The sequence below is a fragment of the Engraulis encrasicolus genome, chromosome 11, assembly GCF_034702125.1.
Source record: "Engraulis encrasicolus isolate BLACKSEA-1 chromosome 11, IST_EnEncr_1.0, whole genome shotgun sequence".
NCBI classification, from domain to species: domain Eukaryota; kingdom Metazoa; phylum Chordata; class Actinopteri; order Clupeiformes; family Engraulidae; genus Engraulis; species Engraulis encrasicolus.
In genome coordinates, this window is record NC_085867.1 from 27,111,613 (window position 1) to 27,129,112 (window position 17,500).

Consider the following 17,500-nt stretch of genomic DNA (forward strand, 5'->3'; position numbering starts at 1 on the left):
CTACATGAGGCCATTTAGACTTGCACTAGGCTATGCCAGTAAATGGCTTAATCTTCCTAGTCTAGCTGATGGAAATACATAGTGATATTTCACATATAAACAGTTCACTTTGATAGCAAGCCAAATAAAATACTGTTGGAAAATCCTGAGACTATATGAAAATGAGACTATAGGATAGGCCTACACAGTTCACTTTGATAGCAAGCCAAACAATAAAATACTGTTGGAAAACCCTTTTGACAGGTTGTCAAATGAGACTTCAAAACGCGAAACAAAAAAAATCATCTGTATGTTGCCCGCATACGTTTTTAAATGTGTATTAGATCGCTGTTTTACACATGTGCCTATGCGTAATCTGCGTGGAGACGAGATGGAGAAGCGCAGTGCGCACGCTTCTCGGAGCTACAACGTTTCTGTTTACTGTCGCTATGACAACACCTCCGGATAGAACGTCTCCTTCCCGTTTGTAGCACCGTTACAGGACTCTAGTTTATCTGAAAAAGATAACTTGAAGCGTTGTAAATCTTCATTCACACAGGTGTCGGCATGGATGTCTCAGAGGAGTCCCCGCAACTAGCTGTAGGCAGATGTCTTCTGGACAATTGGGTTGAAGAGGTTGGTGAAAACATGACGATGAAACGTAGCAATGCCGCATGTTGTCTTTATTTGAGCTCTTCGCGCACGTACTCTCTGTGGTCTGAACGAGGATCAGGTTTCCGTAGCGTTTCAATACAAACTAATATCTGTTTAATGTCTCGTTATCTATACCGTTGAATTATTTATTTCCTCCTCACTATATTTTTGTTAGCGAGCCACTGCTCAACTTGACACCTCCACTCCAAGAGAAAGCCTCTACAAAAAGGGTCACAAGGGAATTCTGACAGTGGACGACACAGCCAAAGTTCAAGGAACGAGTACCATCAAATCTTCTTACATCCCTCCAAGAGGCCCCGGTGTAAGAGAAAGAGGTAGGCTAAGCTACGGTATACAGTAGGGACATCTCTATGGTCCACTATGGGGTTGTGTTCAAACTTCCAAGTTTGATTGAAGATCGCATCTTGTGTGACTCAGAATTCATGCCCATTCTCAACTTTGCATTCAGCAGGATTAAGATGATCCATGGGAATTCATGACAATTCTCTCTCTCTCTCTCTCTCTCTCTCTCTCTCTCTCTCTCTCTCTCTCTCTCTCTCTCTCTCTCTCTCTCTCTCTCATTAAAAAAAAAAAATTAAGGGCTGTTGTTTTGTGCCTTGTATTCTCAAACCTGGGTCCCCAGGGCATGCAGTCCCATGCATGGCATGGTGTACTGTACTGTATTAGCATGATGCACCTCTGCACCACCTACCTCTCACCATTTCACAAGTGAGGTGGGTAAATCAGTTACTGGGTCTCCTGTTTTCTTACAGGCCGACGGGGAGAACTGCTGGAGAGAGAGCTGTTTCAGAAAATAAGGTGGGGGAACAAAGACAAATACATTTACTTCATTTGTATAACTCTGTGGCAAAAGTTGTTAGAATGGTCAATATTTAAATAAGACGACTGAGGGTCGTTTGAGAATAAGTGGGGGGGAAAAGACAAATACATTTACTGCATTTGTATAACTCTGTGGCAAAAGTTGTTAGAATGGTCAATATTTAAATAAGACGACTGAGCTCATGGTCATTTGAGAATTATAGCGCTTAAAGCACTTAAATCTGTCCTTTGTCATTGTCAGAGAGGAAAGAGTGGTCGGGAAATTATGTAACACGAGTCCTGGCAGGTTTATGCACGTCAAAGTAATTAAAATGGTTTAGGAAGTGTTGTCAACTTCATATTTGTTTAAAGGGGAAAAAAGTGTGGCAGGCTTGACAATCTGGCTATCATCCCAAGCAAGTGTGTGTGTGTGTGTGTGTGTGTGTGTGTGTGTGTGTGTGTGTGTGTGTGTGTGTGTGTGTGTGTGTGTGTGTGTGTGTGTGTGTGTGTGTGTTTAAGTAGGTCATGGCCAGTAGAATCCTGTCTGGCCACTCCAATGTGGCCCACATAGTACTGGCGGTTTTGGCTGAACATTACACGCTGAACTAAATGAATGAATAAATAAGTAGGTATTTAAGAAACCCTCAGAGAAGAAGAAAAACACATCAGCCCGTCAAGAAAATAACACCACCCACCGATGCAACCCTGTTTTCAAATCCCCCATCATATTTACAGAAGCCTTTATTCCTATCACTTGGTTGGTGAAAGTTGGGCTTTTCAGAAGAAAGCCTTGATTACTTGTCGTTCTGTCTCTGAATTGGTGGCCTCTGAACAGGGGTGCATTTCTCAAAAGGGAAGTTGTTAGCCTGTTAGCAACTTCGGTAGTTGCCAATGGGAAAATGCATAGAAAGCAATAAAGTTGCTAATGTAGTAAGCAACTTTGGTTTCGAGAAATTCACCCCAGAGTCGGTTTTCTTCCTCAAATATTCAATGGTGACATTTCATTTTCCCTGGGGTATCCATTTGTAACTGAAGGGGTAAAGACAGCAACATTTCTGATTCTTAGCATCCTCTATTCACCCTTTAGCTCTCTACGTCTACACAAGGACTCCGGCTACTTTCTTAATTGACTCCATTAGACACAAGTCAAACTTTACTGGCTTCATTAGACGTTTAGTGCCCACCGTCTGCCAACACAGTTGTCCAGACATCACTATTTCCATGTTTTAAAACAACACACGTCTCTCTCACACTTCCTCTCCCCCTTACCTCTCCCTCTGTCTGCCTCTCTCTCTCTCTCTCTCTCTCTCTCTCTCTCTCTCTCTCTCTCTCTCTCTCTCTCTCTCTCTCAGTGAGCAGATTCAGTCAGAGCTGAACCCAGAGCCTCCAGCCCCAGACTTCAGTTCCACCACCCACACAGACTATATGGCGGAGGGTTTCCAGTGCTCCGGCCCCACCCTCGCTCAGGTCAGCTGTGGTCCTCATGACTACTCTACAGTAGACTCTAGACCTATTCAGCTATTCTGTGCTCCCACAGTCTTATGCTTCATTTTCTTGTTAAACGTTTTTTTTTTCTCAAAATAAAATAAAGTAAAATAACTTTTTTACTGACAGGTAAGGGGTTAGGACTTGTGGACCTAAAATTCCTGCAGTCTTTATGTTAGGCTAATTAATAACACTGTGTAGTGCTGTTATGTTTTTTACAGTAGGCTACTTTTGCTCATGTTATCGTTCTCATATGATTCCAACTGTAAAGTGGCACCAGAGTAACCTGGTTCTCACGTGATGGTGGAACATTGTCAATCTGGGACATTGTCAATTCACGTGGCTTTTTTTGAATCATGTACTACTTCAACCACTGACTTGATTATACCCCGCCCCGCGATCCTGCCCCGTGATTCTGATTGGACAGGCTGTGAAATATCTGATTCTTTTCGGCTCGTCTAAGATTTCCAGACCCTCGTGCGAAGTTTAACGAAGATGCACGAAGCACAAAGGGTCTGCGTGAGAGCCAGGCTAGCACCAGACTGTCTAGATTAAGAGATAGTAAAATGAGTACGAGGCGATAAGTACGAGGCGGACAACTCAAATTTTTCTGCATGTTTTACTTTTAGTAAATCGATGCATGCAAAACAACTTGAAGAGCTTTGTTGCTTAACGGTGTACATCCATTTTGGACCATTTTGGGAAATTGACATTTTGTATGGGGTATTCCATTGAATTGCATTGCAAAATGCATTTCATATGGGTTTAAAAAGTATGTTCTGAAAATATTTGAATGGCAAGAATTCACACATAGATGATTGGACTTCTGACCAGTCATTTCCAATAATAAAATGCAAAAGTCAAAAATGGTGAATACACCGTTATGCAACAAAACCCTTCACTTGTATCCTTGTAAGGGAAAGGGCCTGATGTGTTGCAATTTCTTCTTGCATTCCTCCTGCTCCTCTATCTTGTCCACAGATGTACGAGTCTAAAGCCGATCAGGCCATATGCTTCTGGAATGAGAACCACAACTGTCTTCAGGTGAGTGTGCCGTGCAGTCAGTCCTTCCAACACCTACGCTGTAATCCTACAATCGATCCTACGATCAAGAGTCACACAGACATTGATCACACTGATTACAGAAGCACGCACGCACGCACTTACACACACACACACACACACACACACCTTGTTGATTGCTCTTACTTTGTGTGGAGCATGCATAGTGCTCCCTTTTGCTCAATTATCTCCAGACATGGCTTGCACCCCCCCCCCCCCCCATTCTAATACGGGCCCACAACCACCGAGGACCCCCCCCCCCACACACACACACACACACACCATACTAAAAGCACCCCCCCCCCCCACACACACACACACACACTCACACACATTGCCACAGCTATTAGAAAGACCACGACAATTACATGTTTTTAAGCCTGTCAGTAGAGTACAACAGTACAGTAGAGTAGAAACTTTATTGATGCCCGGGGGGGAGTTAAGGAATTTCACGAGTCGTTTTTTTTTCCCCATACTTCTAGAATGTTACACAGACAATATACAGCTCTTACAGACCTTTGTGTTAAAAACATATTTGTAGTGTGATGTGAGAATCCTGAGTTTTGCTAGTGTTCTCCTGCAGGGATAGCCAGTGTTCTAACAACATGTGTGAACATATTCCTCCAAAAGGAAGTCCGCTCTCCATGTGACACACATGTCCTGCATCCGGAAAGCAGCATAGTGTAGTGTGTAGTAGCGGCTTGTAGCGCTTGGCTCGTCTTCTGAAAGCCGTTTGAAATTCAATTTGAGACGAACACACTCCCATTAGTCTGCGTTATAGTGTGATGCTTGACTGTTCATATTGTGTTGTGTTTTCTTTTCCTGAGGAAAGTGATTCGCCACATGTTTGACGGAGTGCCAGCATTGTGAAATGTAATTAGTCTTCCGACAAAACAATCCTCCTCCATGTCAATTTCTCATTTTAGAGGCCCAGATGTAATCTCCACCAACATTTCCTGTTGTCTGCCTGGCAGTACTCGAAAGGGGAATCTAATGAAATTGGGGTTGTTAATCATCTCAGACAATGAAGTTGTTGCGACTTTATAGTCAATTCATATAAAATAAAACACACATAGTGATGGTGTGGTGTTATTGTAGTATATACCGTAGGCCTACAACGTGTATTGCAGTTGAAGGGTAAAAGTTATATTTGTATTTAAAAGATTCTAAGAAAGGAGGGCGCTGTGGCGCAGCACGCTAAGCCCCCACATATGGGCTTGCATGGCCAGGGGCACCCAGGTTTGAATTCGGCCTGGGTCATTTCCCAACCCTACCCTTCCTGTCCGCCTTCACTGTCCTATCTGAAATAAAGGCCCAAAAAGCCACACAAAAAAATCTAAATCTAAAAGACCCTAAGAAGATTGGTATGAAGTGTGTGTGTGTGTGTGTGTGTGTGTGTGTGTGTGTGTGTGTGTGTGTGTGTGTGTGTGTGTGTGTGTGTGTGTGTGTGTGTGTGTGTGTGTGTGTGTGTGTGTGTGAGATGTGTGAAGCCATCAGATTAAACACAACTTGACAAATACTGGCACAAATCAGCAATTTTTCCGTTTGTAGTTAGAAACTTTACAGTGACATCACACTGCAGTTTTCCTATGACATCACACTGCAGTTTTCCTATGACATCACATTGCAGTTTTCCTATGACATCACACTGCAATTTTCCCATGGTATCACACTGCAGTTTTCCTTTGACATCACACTGCAGTTTTCCTATGACATCACACTGCAGTTTTCCCATGGTATCACACTGCAGTTTTCCTTTGACATCACACTGCAGTTTTCCTATGACATCACACTGCAGTTTTCCTATGACATCACACTGCGGTTTTCCTATGACATCACACTGTAGTTATCCACTGACATCACACTTTAGTGGTCCTATGACATCTCACTGTAGTTGTCCAATAACATCACACTTTAGTGGTCCTACGGCATCACGCTGTAGTTATACAATGAAATCATACTCTAGTTGTGTCCAATGACATCATACTGTAGTTGCATTGAACTGCAGCTTATCATCAGCTTTGGGGCAGATGTGAAACTTGCCGCCTCTTTTTAGTTGCTTAGAAACAAGACATAGCTCCACTCTACTCTTCTCAGCCACAGGATCAATTCTCAATGCTCAGATTATGTACTTACCTCCAAGTCTATTGGCCTATGTCATATTATTATTTATTTTATGTTTTTTTTTAATAATATTGTCAAATCGCATACATGTTTTATGCATACAGTGCATACAGGTGTATTTTATTGTTTTGTTATTATGAAGTTGTACAAATTCTTACTGTTGATGATGACAGACAGGAATATTTCTTTTCACAGATAATTTTTTACATTAAAATACTTACACAGAATGAGTGGAACGTGAATACTTACTGCTTCCCTACTCCTCTTCTCTCATAGGGTGTCACAGCTGCCAATAACAAGGATGCTCCATTCAGGAAGAACTGCTCCTTCAGCAAGCCAATCAGCGAGCAGTTGGACCATGCCATGCTATAGGCACTCCAAACATCCTCTGTCTGTTAGAGATCTCTGTCTTGGTATTCAAAACAGTAGTATTAATTCACGCACACAGTTGTTTTTTCATACTTTTTTTCTCGTTTTTGGCTGTCGTTTTTATTATGCAAATATATCCCGTTGGCTGTCACTGTCGATCAGAAGTGTTAACATGTGTTTTTGTAAATGGCCGGCTGAACTATTCTTTTCGACACAATAGTTCCAGGAAGTGCATGAAGCTTGTAGTGAAAGTGATCAGGAGTCCAGAGCCAACCGCTTTCCTTCACTCAGCCCCTCTCCGCCATGGCTGGTTTGGGGGAGAAATAGGGTCCGGGCACTTTTGGCTTTAAGGGGCCCCTCATAATTAGCAGCGCATAACTGACTTACCGGTGGGCCCTGTACCCTTTTGGGCCCTTATTTTCAGAAATGTTTTTTTTTTACATCTTTGAAAATAGGGGCCCAAAAGGGTGCAGGGCCCACCGGGAAATGCCTGCTATGCCAGATGACCAGTCCAGCCCTGCCTCTCAGCCATGGCTGTGGTACGGCACCCTGTCAACAATTGATTATGGATCCAATTCCACTGTTGTTTCCCACACAGCAAATCACAAAAATCATTGGCGCGGGGCAGGAGAGGCTGCTGCAGTTATGCTCTAAGCCAGTAGTGGAGCACAGTGGGGACTAAGGGCCATGTCTCGTTCCCTAAGAATACTTTCATGACTCCCAGCCCCCATATTCCAAACAGCAAACTGTTTCTTTTGTCCCGCAGTATTGATAAAAATTGAGTTGAAATTCAGAGAAAAAGCAACAGTCTATAGGCTATTTACTGTATGTGTAGTAGTGACCATACAAGTGAATCATGTCACCAAACAGCTTATGGAATGGTTATATTATGTGTAACTGGGGTGCCGACTCCAGTTTGGGTCACCCTGCCCTACATAGTTCAATCACTACATAGTGCTCTCTCATGTTGCTGCTGATGTGTGGTGTATCTGAGGCCAGAGGCCAGCATGTGTACAGTAGGCCTACAGTGCATGGGTTTGAAAACCAGGCACATGTATTAAGTGTATACTACAGATAATGATAAGCAATAACCCCTTAAGACACGGCTTTATAAATTAGCTGTTACCAGAATGGCAATGACCAAGTCGTAATGTATTAGTAAAGGCCCCGTGCACAGTCATAGTAGTGTAGTACTGGAGTAGTTAACTTTCAATGTCTATTACAGCTTGCCACAGAAGGTACGGCATGCATTAAGGACTAATGATGATAAGCCTGGAAGATCGAGCTGTATGAAGCTCCGATTGCTTCATATGTACAGTATACAGGAAGTGTGACAGCTACCGTACGCCATGTGTTATTTTATTCAATGAAGAAAAAAAAGCAGCCAGAGCAGAGTGCTGTTTAAGTACATCAGACGCACGTACATCACTAACTACAGTCTAAACGCATCAGCCTTGTATTACATCGACACGAAGCAGCTGTGATCTCCCCACGGAGGGCTAATAATTAGGGGATTTAAACAGCTGAAGAGATTAATAGAGCTGTCCAAAAAAATTACACCCTGGCCCAGACACACTACTGCACACGCTCCAATGACGCACTGGCAATGGCAGGAAAACAGCTTTTTTATGATGCATTTAGGCCTACTTTGTGCTACATCTCATAGATGAAAACACCATGTAAATATACATTTTTATGGCAAATAATTTTCTTTTCTCTGTTGCTTATTAGCATGTGTGGCTACTGTGTTAGCGCTGCCCTGCCGACCCTGTCTGTGTTACCATGGTATCCAGGGCTGTTGTCCATTAAAGTTGCCGTGCAGTAGGCTAGTGCACGAGGGCCGTGTCGTGAGTTTGCCTAATATGTCATCTGTTGGCACATTCCGCTTTTCGGTACACGGGCCAGAAATAAAAATTATTAATGTCATAAATGGATTGGAAAGAAATACCTTTCCCCCCACCGCTGCTGCTGCAGCTGAATCTGTCTGGGCTTTATTCATTTAAAAGGCAACAAAGCACTCAGTTTACCCTTTTAGGCCAATTATTTTGGTGGGAAGAAGCCAATTAGGATTTTCTTGGCAAAATTCTGCACAAAACCACCACAACACTAATGCAGAGCTCCTCTTCACCCTGACAATGGCTGCACTTTTTGTGGTCAAAAGCAAAAAACAAAAAAACAAAAAAGATGACCTCCCATCATCTCCCCTAACAAACACCAGGCACCTTTGTCCATGTGTGTTCATTCGTCGTCAGACAGAATAAAAGCTTTACCGCGCTAATGACAAATCGACTGATGCGCTACAATGTGATCGATGTAAGTGGTGCTTGCTGCCTTCCTTGTGTGGCTGCGCTGTCAGTCAAGGCAGTTTTTTCCAGCTCGCACTCCATTCTAGCGCGCTTTCGACACGGATTAGCCGTGTAGCTATGGCAACAAGTCATTTTTAGACTACATTAATGCCACCGAGCGGCTTCTCCTGCGATTCATTATCTCTCATATAATAACACAAAAGTACAGGCTTGTAAAACACCGGCAGATCAATGTGATCATGCACAAAGTGAAATTAGGGGTTTGTGTCATTTCGTATGGTTAGATGTTGAATTAGGTCAAAGTATAGGCCAATAGTCACACTACATGAAGGGGAAAAAAGCTCTCAGAAGTATGTTGGCTCATCTCTGACGATCCTCCCAAGAGTCTGTGGATCTCTGTCACTCAAGAAAGCTCCAGCTGTGCAGTTAGAATACCAAGGCTAATATAGGACTAGCTCTAAAAGAGTTTAAATTAACTCTGTTCCAGATTACATATTACATTTAATATAGTGTTCATTTTACTTTTTGGTCAGTATAACATTTTCAGTTAATTCTACTGAATATGATGAAAGTAGAGCTGAGTTGAAGAGCTGAAATTAGAGTTTAAATTACACTGGCCACCTGCGTAATTTTACACTTTTTGACAACACTGTTCAGAGTAATTGCCCTCTAGTTGTAAATACTCTATCTTGATTCATACACGGTGTTCAAATGACATTTTGGTTACACTTTACTTGACGTGTCGCTGCATAATAGCCTACATTCATGACAGCTGTTATACACATTGCATGAAGGGTTCATGACCATTTCGTGAGACATTTATACCAAACCTTTCATAAACATGGAAGACAAAAGGACAGCAGCTTGTCAAAATAAAAGTTAAACAATTGCAAAACAGCATTGCTATTTTTGTGCTGCTTTGTTTAACTTTTATTTTGACAGTAGCTGTCCTTCCATCCCCTAGGTTCATGAAAGGTTTGGTTTGGTATGAATGGGTTATGAAACAGTTATGAATGCTTCATACATACTTTATAACAGCTGCTATGAATGTGTTATGCAGGAACACGTCAAGTAAAGTGTAACAACATTTTTAAATGATTTTACTAAATAGTCAATATAACTGACAACAGTGATCATTTTCAAGTCCTCAACCATTAGGATACACATCACATGTTTTTAACAAACTTTCCAATATTTTTTTTTTTTACTGTGCAACAAGCACATCAATCCTGGCAGCCTGTTCTAACCCTTTCACCCATTCACCCCGCCACAAATAATAGCACAGACACATCAAATTCCTCCTTTCATTCTTTCCGCCTTTCCTCCTTTTATTTTGGAGCATGGATGGTGATGATGTGGAGGTGCATGTGGCACATGTGCAGACAAGTGCACAGGAGGAGCGAGAGAATGACTTAAAGGAGCCGACTGAGCGAGTGAATGAGGAGCTAATTGAGGTTTGTGAAGGACCATGGTGGCACGAAGTATCAAACTTTTGTCAAGGGATGTAAGAGGCGAGCGAGGCCAGGATGTCAGGAGCGGAGGGGAGGAGGAGTATGTATGAGGGTGAGAGAAGTGTGTTGAGGAGTCAATAGAGAATATAGGAGCAAACTGGGGCTAAGGGATGAGACAGCTGAGGAGGTCAGGAGCGGAGAGGAGTATGAGGATGAGAGGACCGTCTTGAGGAGTCCATAGAGAATATAGGAGCGAACTGGACGAAGGTGCTCAGGGGCGAGCCCACGGAGGAGGAGAGGAGCATGTGGCATGGAGGAGCGAATGTGGTGGGTGGGAGCTGAGGGGCGAGGAGCATGGTGGCACTGAGGAGAGGCGAGGAGAGGAGCAAGTGGAGGAGTCAGTAGAGAATATAGGAGCAAACGGCTGAGGCGGAGCTTAGAGGCGCGAGCATGTGAAGGAGAGGAGCATGCTGACACAGAAGGGCTAAGAGGTGAGTGAGCTGAGGAGCAGTGGAGAGGAGGAGATGAACATGTGGAGGAGTCAGTAGAGAATATAGGAGCAAACGGGCTGAGGTGGAGCGGCAGTGGAGATGAGGAGAGGAACGTGTGGAGGAGTCCGTGTCGTGGTAGGAGCTAACTACCGGGGCCGAGTTTTTGTCTCTCTGACTGAGGATGTGCGTCACTGGCCGCTTTACATACAGCTACAGCTTACTGACCTCCTGGCAACCGGCACCCTCCATGCTCCCCACACAGCACAGCAGCACACAGAGCAGAGCAGAGCAGAGTGGGCGGTAATTAAGAACCGCAGAGGAAGAGGAGGAGGAAGGAGAGGAGAGGAGGGGGAGGAAGTAGAGGAGAGAGATGGGGGGTGGATTTAGGGAAGAAGCAGGAGGAAGAACATGGGAAGGCATGTGGAAGGAGGAGAGGAAGAGGAGAAGAAGGAAGAAAGGGAGAGAGGAGGAAGAAGAGGAGGTGAAGGAGGGCAAAGGGAGAGAAGGAAAAGGAAGAGGAGGGCGATGTGGAGGTGGATTAAAAGAAGGAGCAGGAGGGAGAAAGAGGGCGGAGGGAGCAAGAGCAGCTGAGGAGGAGATAAAGATGGAGAGAAAGGATGAAGATGAGGGAGAGGAGGAAAAGTTGGAAAAGGGAGAGGGGGAAGGGGAGGATGGATGGATAAACGGAAGGAGGGAGGAAGTAGGCAGCGTTGCTGGGAAGATGAGCAACACGCTATCTCTGCTGTGTACTGTGTACTATCAGAGGAGCCATACGCAAGACATATGGTGTGTGTGTGTGGCGTGGGCATAGCAACACGCACACACAGACACACACACACACACACACAAACGCCTATACATACACACATATGGTATGCACAAGCATGCACACATAACTTACATACAAGCAGACCAGGGCTCTAAATTAACGGGCGCCAACACGCCAAATGCGGGTGAAAAATCATTTTGGCTGGTAGACAAAATCATCCACTAGCCAAATTGGCCGGTAGCGCGCCTCCGACTGAACGCTAAACAGCTGCCCGCACAGATCTGTAGCTGCCGTCTGATGAACGTTAAAACGTCGCCTAGCCCACACCCATTGGCTGACCGTTAATCACAATAAGGCAGGCTCACATCCATTGGCTGCGAGTTTGATACCCGCGCGCTGGAACTAGTGTTAATAAAATATGTTCAGTGAGCGGACTAGCGCGGATTACTTTGGTTTTGTAGGTTTTGGTCAGATTAAAACTAATGTGGCAGTGGTTAAAGCACGGTTATGTGTCGATGACTGCAAGCAATAGCAGCGTAACTGTTGTGACGGTGAAATAGAGAATTGGTGGAGCGAAAACGGCGTGAGTGAGTAGAGGGACAGGACAGTTGTTTGTCAAAACAGTGTCGTTGCCGTCAGAAGCCATCTGATATTTGCGAGGTCCTCGCAACTACAAACGATGGAATTGTCGTTTCCTAATAACGCCCACGCCATCGCAAAGACCCTGCACGAGTTTGACATGGATATAAGTGAAAAAAAAGATAACAAAAACTAGCGACGAAAGTAACAAAGTAAGCATGGTCTCTGTGGTCTTATTAGATATCTAGTTGATAGCGTAAAGGTAATTGTCATTCCAAGCGCATTGTAAGTAAACCTGGAGGAACTTGAAGGTGTCACGCAGCAGCAGCATAAACACACAATGCAGACATCATTCACGCACTGTATAGGTGTGTGTGTGTGTGCGTGCGTGCGCGCGGGTGTCTCCTGTCCTTCTCCTCTCCGTCTCCTTCTCCTCCCTTCATCTCTTCTCCCCTTCACCTGTCTTCTGTGCATTGTCAATAGTATTTGGACCACTGTGTGTGAAGTGATGCTGTGTAGGGGATATTAGGTTTTGCAGTGTTTGGTTGTGTGTGTGTTTGGCTAGTGTATGTTGAAAGTCTGGTATGTGTGTGACATTAGTGTTGAAGGCATGCTGTGTTGAGTTGTGAGTTGTAGGCTTATACTGTATGTGAGGTTTGGGTGATGGTGTGTGAGGTAATGGGTGTTTGGCTGTCTGTGCAGTATATGGAAATTGAATGAAAAATAATGAAATGCAGGAAATAAAAAGAGAATTACTAAATAATTATAGAATAGACTGAATTATATTGAGTATAATATTTATATTGTTTATCTGTGTTGAGGACATAGCTTAGTTTAATAAAATAATTAAAAGCAACATAATTAACGCATGGTTTATTTTGGTGAGAAAAAATGGCTTGTTGACCTTCCATTTGGCTAGTAAGAAAAAATGTCTACTAGCCAAATTGGCTGGTGGTGGAAAAAGTTAATTTAGAGCCCTGAAGCAGACACACACACACACACACACACACACACACACACACAGTAATGATTCAAAATGGAAAGTGATAATGGTGCAATGCACAGGCGGGCGCAGTATACCTCTCACAAAAGAGAAGCAGGCATGTAATTGCGTAATGGAAACCATGGATGCTTGTTGACGACAGCAGAGCAGAGCAGAGAGCAGAGCTAAGGGATGGCTCCGCTAACGAGCAACAGTCATTCATTCATCCTGGAGGCTCGCCACCATTAGAACTGAGGCCACACACTCACACACACACACACACACACACACCATTAGAGACGTTCACTATGCCCAGTTGTGCTTTCCATGCAGGGGCCATACATGTACACACACACACACACACACATACTGTACAAATACATGTACGCACCGAGAGAGAGAGACAGACAGAGACAGAGAGACACACACACAGAGACCATACACACACACACACACACACACACACGTGCGCGCACACACACACACACACACACACACACACACACACACACACACACACACACACACACACACACACACACACACACACACACACACACACACACGTGCGCCCTTGAACATCCTTTCACTCAGTGGTGGTCAGAATATTAATGCGTAATATAAATGAAACCCATATAGCATATGTAGGCTATGGCACATATGCATATAAATATACTGCATTTCTTTCTCTATAAAGAAAGGAACAGCACTGACATGTATGCATAATAATATAATAACAATACACAACACATTTCAGCAGCCAAAGCCAGTTGATTATTTTTTTTGCAAAAAAAACCCAAAAGGAAATATGTACCGGCAATTGAAACTGTATTATTCAGAGTACGTTGAAGGTCGTTTTTGAAGCTGTTTGATGGTGTAAATGTTACTATAGTATAACACAGGCAAGGAGTCAGCAACAGTGTGCATTTCATTCAGTTTATTGAACAAAAATATCTTACAATGTCTTGATTATACATATATACAAACATCTCGGTATAGTGCTACCAGAGAACTTCACTTGTACCTTTACATTGACAAAAAAACAAAAAAAAAACATTCACTCTCTCTCTCTCTCTCTCTCTCTCTCTAGCTATGTCTCTCTCTCTCACTGCCACTCTCTCTCCACTGCACTGGCTGGAAACTTGAAGTACACACTTACTGACTTCAAAACACATCAAATACAAACCAGAATATAGAAAACACAAAATATACGGGTTCATCTCTGAAAAGTATTCCTCTGTTGAGACACAAAGTTTCTTCATACAAAAATTTCTCCATCAATTTTACAAGACTTTTTTTTAAAACTGGGTTTTACTTTGACCACACCATGGTCATGTAAGTTTTCTCAAAATGTTTTCCAAGTCTAATTAACCCCTACACCCCCTCTCTCTCCCACCCCTCACCTGCTGGATTCTGTTCACCAATACCGACACTACATGAGCACGCCATAGAACTCAAACATCTATGACTACTAAGACATGGACGAATGAAAACCTACTTGTACGTATGACACAGACAACCCACATGAAACTTGGGAGCTGTGTCCAAATGTCCAAAATGTTCTCACTCACGACTACATAAGTAGTTCAATGCCTCTTTTCCATTGCCGATTTTCTGGTAGGCCTACAGCTCGACACAGCGCGACTCGGCCGCCACTTGAGCTGTGTTGTGCCTATTCGAAAAGCAAAAAGTGGCTCTTTGTCGAGCTGTAGGCCTACCAGGAAACCTGCGGTGGAAAAGAGGCATGTGGTGAATGAGTGAAGGGCTTCGGATTCTGCCTCTGTGTGCTTGCGGCCCCATTAGGCTTGTCAACTCTGCCTAAAAATGCACAGAGCATCTCAGTTTCAAACAGAATATTGTCAGTATTAAGCCTGAATACTGATAATACAAGTTCCTGAATATTACATTTCCATGTGTAGAGCAGCCTTCTGCAACCGGAATGAATAAACATTCACGGAATGAATAAAGAGCTTACACTAACTGTTCACAAAAGCAAATACTGTCACCATTGTTCGCATGTAACTGACCTGAAGAGAAGGGGGAGTCAGGCCCCTGGAGCTCTGTATCTGTCAAACATTACCCAACTGATTTCTTTAGCATTACCCTAGCTCACCATACAAAGCTCATTACTGCTGTTGTGATATCACTGAGTGTAAAAAGGTCACTGCTAAAAATAATAATAATAATAATAAAAGCACCTCACTGGGCTACACTTTGTGCGCTTGTGGTCAGAGGGTTCACACCTCACATAATATGACCACCGCCACTCTGCTGCATGTCAGGTTTGGTGTGATGTTTCAATGGGGAACTACAATACATGCGTTTCCTATTTGTAAACAATTCCTGGCTGCAAACTCTTCAACCTCTGATTGTTGGAAACTGCTGTCACTCAAAAAATGCATATATTTATACGTTTCTTAATCCTCTGGCCCGGCTCGTTTAGCCTGGTTCTCATGCAGACCCTTCGTGCATTTCCGCTCAAATTCGTGAGCTCGCATGTACGTAACAACCTTAGAGTGAGAACCAGGTTATCGCTCGTTGGCCTTCACGCCACTAATGAGACCTTGGCTCGTTATGGCACGTTAGTACAGATGAGCCGTCAGGTGAATAAAATGTCAATGCAATTAAATCTACTAGGCTAATTTTGCTAATTTGGCCAGAGCTACTGTCATCAGAGATTGCGCTTCATGTGTCGTTAAATTTTGCTTTAAAGCCAACTGTCAGTGACAGAAGCTCTTACAATTGTATGATTATATTTGAAATACTTTTACAGAATGTGGACCTATATTTCGTCGTTACGTAATGCCAATAATTTACATTGAGTAATGCTTCCAAACATATCCTTGCCTCCAACTAATTATTCTACATTTTATACATGGATACTTTTAAAAACTTCGGTAACACTTCCAAATAAGGGGCCAAAATTAACAGTAAAGTAGCTATAACCTAATACTTAAGTAAGGGTTAATAAGCATTACTTAACGCCATATTAGACACATATTAATTGTTATTAATGCATATGTTGAGCATTAGTAAGCAGTTACTTAACTATTAGATAATAATAGCATTTTATTACTTAACTAATAGATAAGTAAGGGCACAGTTAATAGTTAAGTAGCTATCAGGTCATACTTAACTAAGGACCAAAATTAATACTTACTTAATACAAAAGTATAGCATAACTAATGGATAAATAATACATAAATATTGGGGTTTGGGACCCTTATATTAGAGTTGGCTGAGAATAACTAATGGTTAATTAATGGATAGATATTGGTGTTTGGGACCCTTATATTAGAGTTGGCTGCGGATAACTAATGGTTAATTAATCCATAGATATTGGTGTTTGGGACCCTTATAATAGAGTTGGCTGCGCATACCTAACAGTTAAGTAATTAATCTACTGTGGTGTCTAGTTTTCACTCGTTCAAATCACTGTAATATTGGCAACAGGAGCCATTATATAGCAAGGATTGGACGTACACTTCTCAATGATGGTGGGGTGATGAGATTTAATTTGTTCATGTGCCACTTATTAGTTTTAATGGTAAAAACCCTACAATAAATGCAGAACATTATGAAGAGTAATAGTTTTGAAGCGAAACTAAACCTTTCCTTTGTGAAAATTAAGTTAATGTCTGAGAATATTAGCTCCAAGAAGTGCAGTGCATGATGGGTACTCAATCTACAGACACTATTTCGGTATTATTTATTCATTAGTTATGCCTTACTTTTGTATTAAGTAAGTGTTAATTTTGGAACTTAGTTAAGTATGACCTAATAGCTACTTAACTATTACTGTACCCTTCCTTATCTATTAGTTAAATAATTTTTATGCTATGAACTTGTAACACAAGGTAATAGTAATCTAATAGTTAAGCAACTGCTTGCTAATGTTTGACATATGCATTAATAACAATTAATATGTGTCTAATGTGGTGTTAAGTAATGATTATTAACCCTTACTAAAGTATTAGGTTATAGCTACTTTGCTGTTAATTATGGCCCCTTATTTGGAAGTGTTACCAAAACTTTATACATATATGCCAAGTACATTTGTAATGAAGCTCAGATGATGTATACAATTAATTTCACAAATAAAGAGGCAAACGTACAGATTATGTTCTTAAACAACATTTATCCTGTTTGCGCATAAAAAGGATATGCTTTTCACAAAAAAATAATACTGCTCACTTGGAGCGGTGCGTCCATGCACCAGTAATAAGGATTGGTTGTGTTCCAATAGGAATGTCTGTAAAATATTCTTATCAACTGAGGAAGCTGATGGTGGTTGTGGATTACCCATCAGTATTTATGCTTTGTGTTGAACCCATGCTGGTAGAGTGGCATGTTGATATTGTTGTTGATCTTACTCAGTCTTTTGATCTTATAACATTTAAAGGTGTGTGCCATGTTGTCTGTGGTCATTA

The 17,500-nt window shown here is 42.4% G+C and overlaps 1 protein-coding gene across 1 annotated transcript; it reads left to right on the forward strand.

The window, feature by feature from the left end:
* The first annotated feature begins 432 nt into the window (after positions 1–432).
* Positions 433–6,648, forward strand: spag8 (sperm associated antigen 8). Its single transcript, XM_063211279.1, has 6 exons — positions 433–615; positions 809–968; positions 1,407–1,452; positions 2,805–2,919; positions 3,919–3,981; positions 6,400–6,648. The coding sequence occupies exons 1-6, from the start codon at positions 547–549 to the stop codon at positions 6,493–6,495; spliced, it is 549 nt and encodes a 182-aa protein (XP_063067349.1). The 5' UTR covers positions 433–546; the 3' UTR covers positions 6,496–6,648.
* The last annotated feature ends 10,852 nt before the right edge of the window (positions 6,649–17,500 follow it).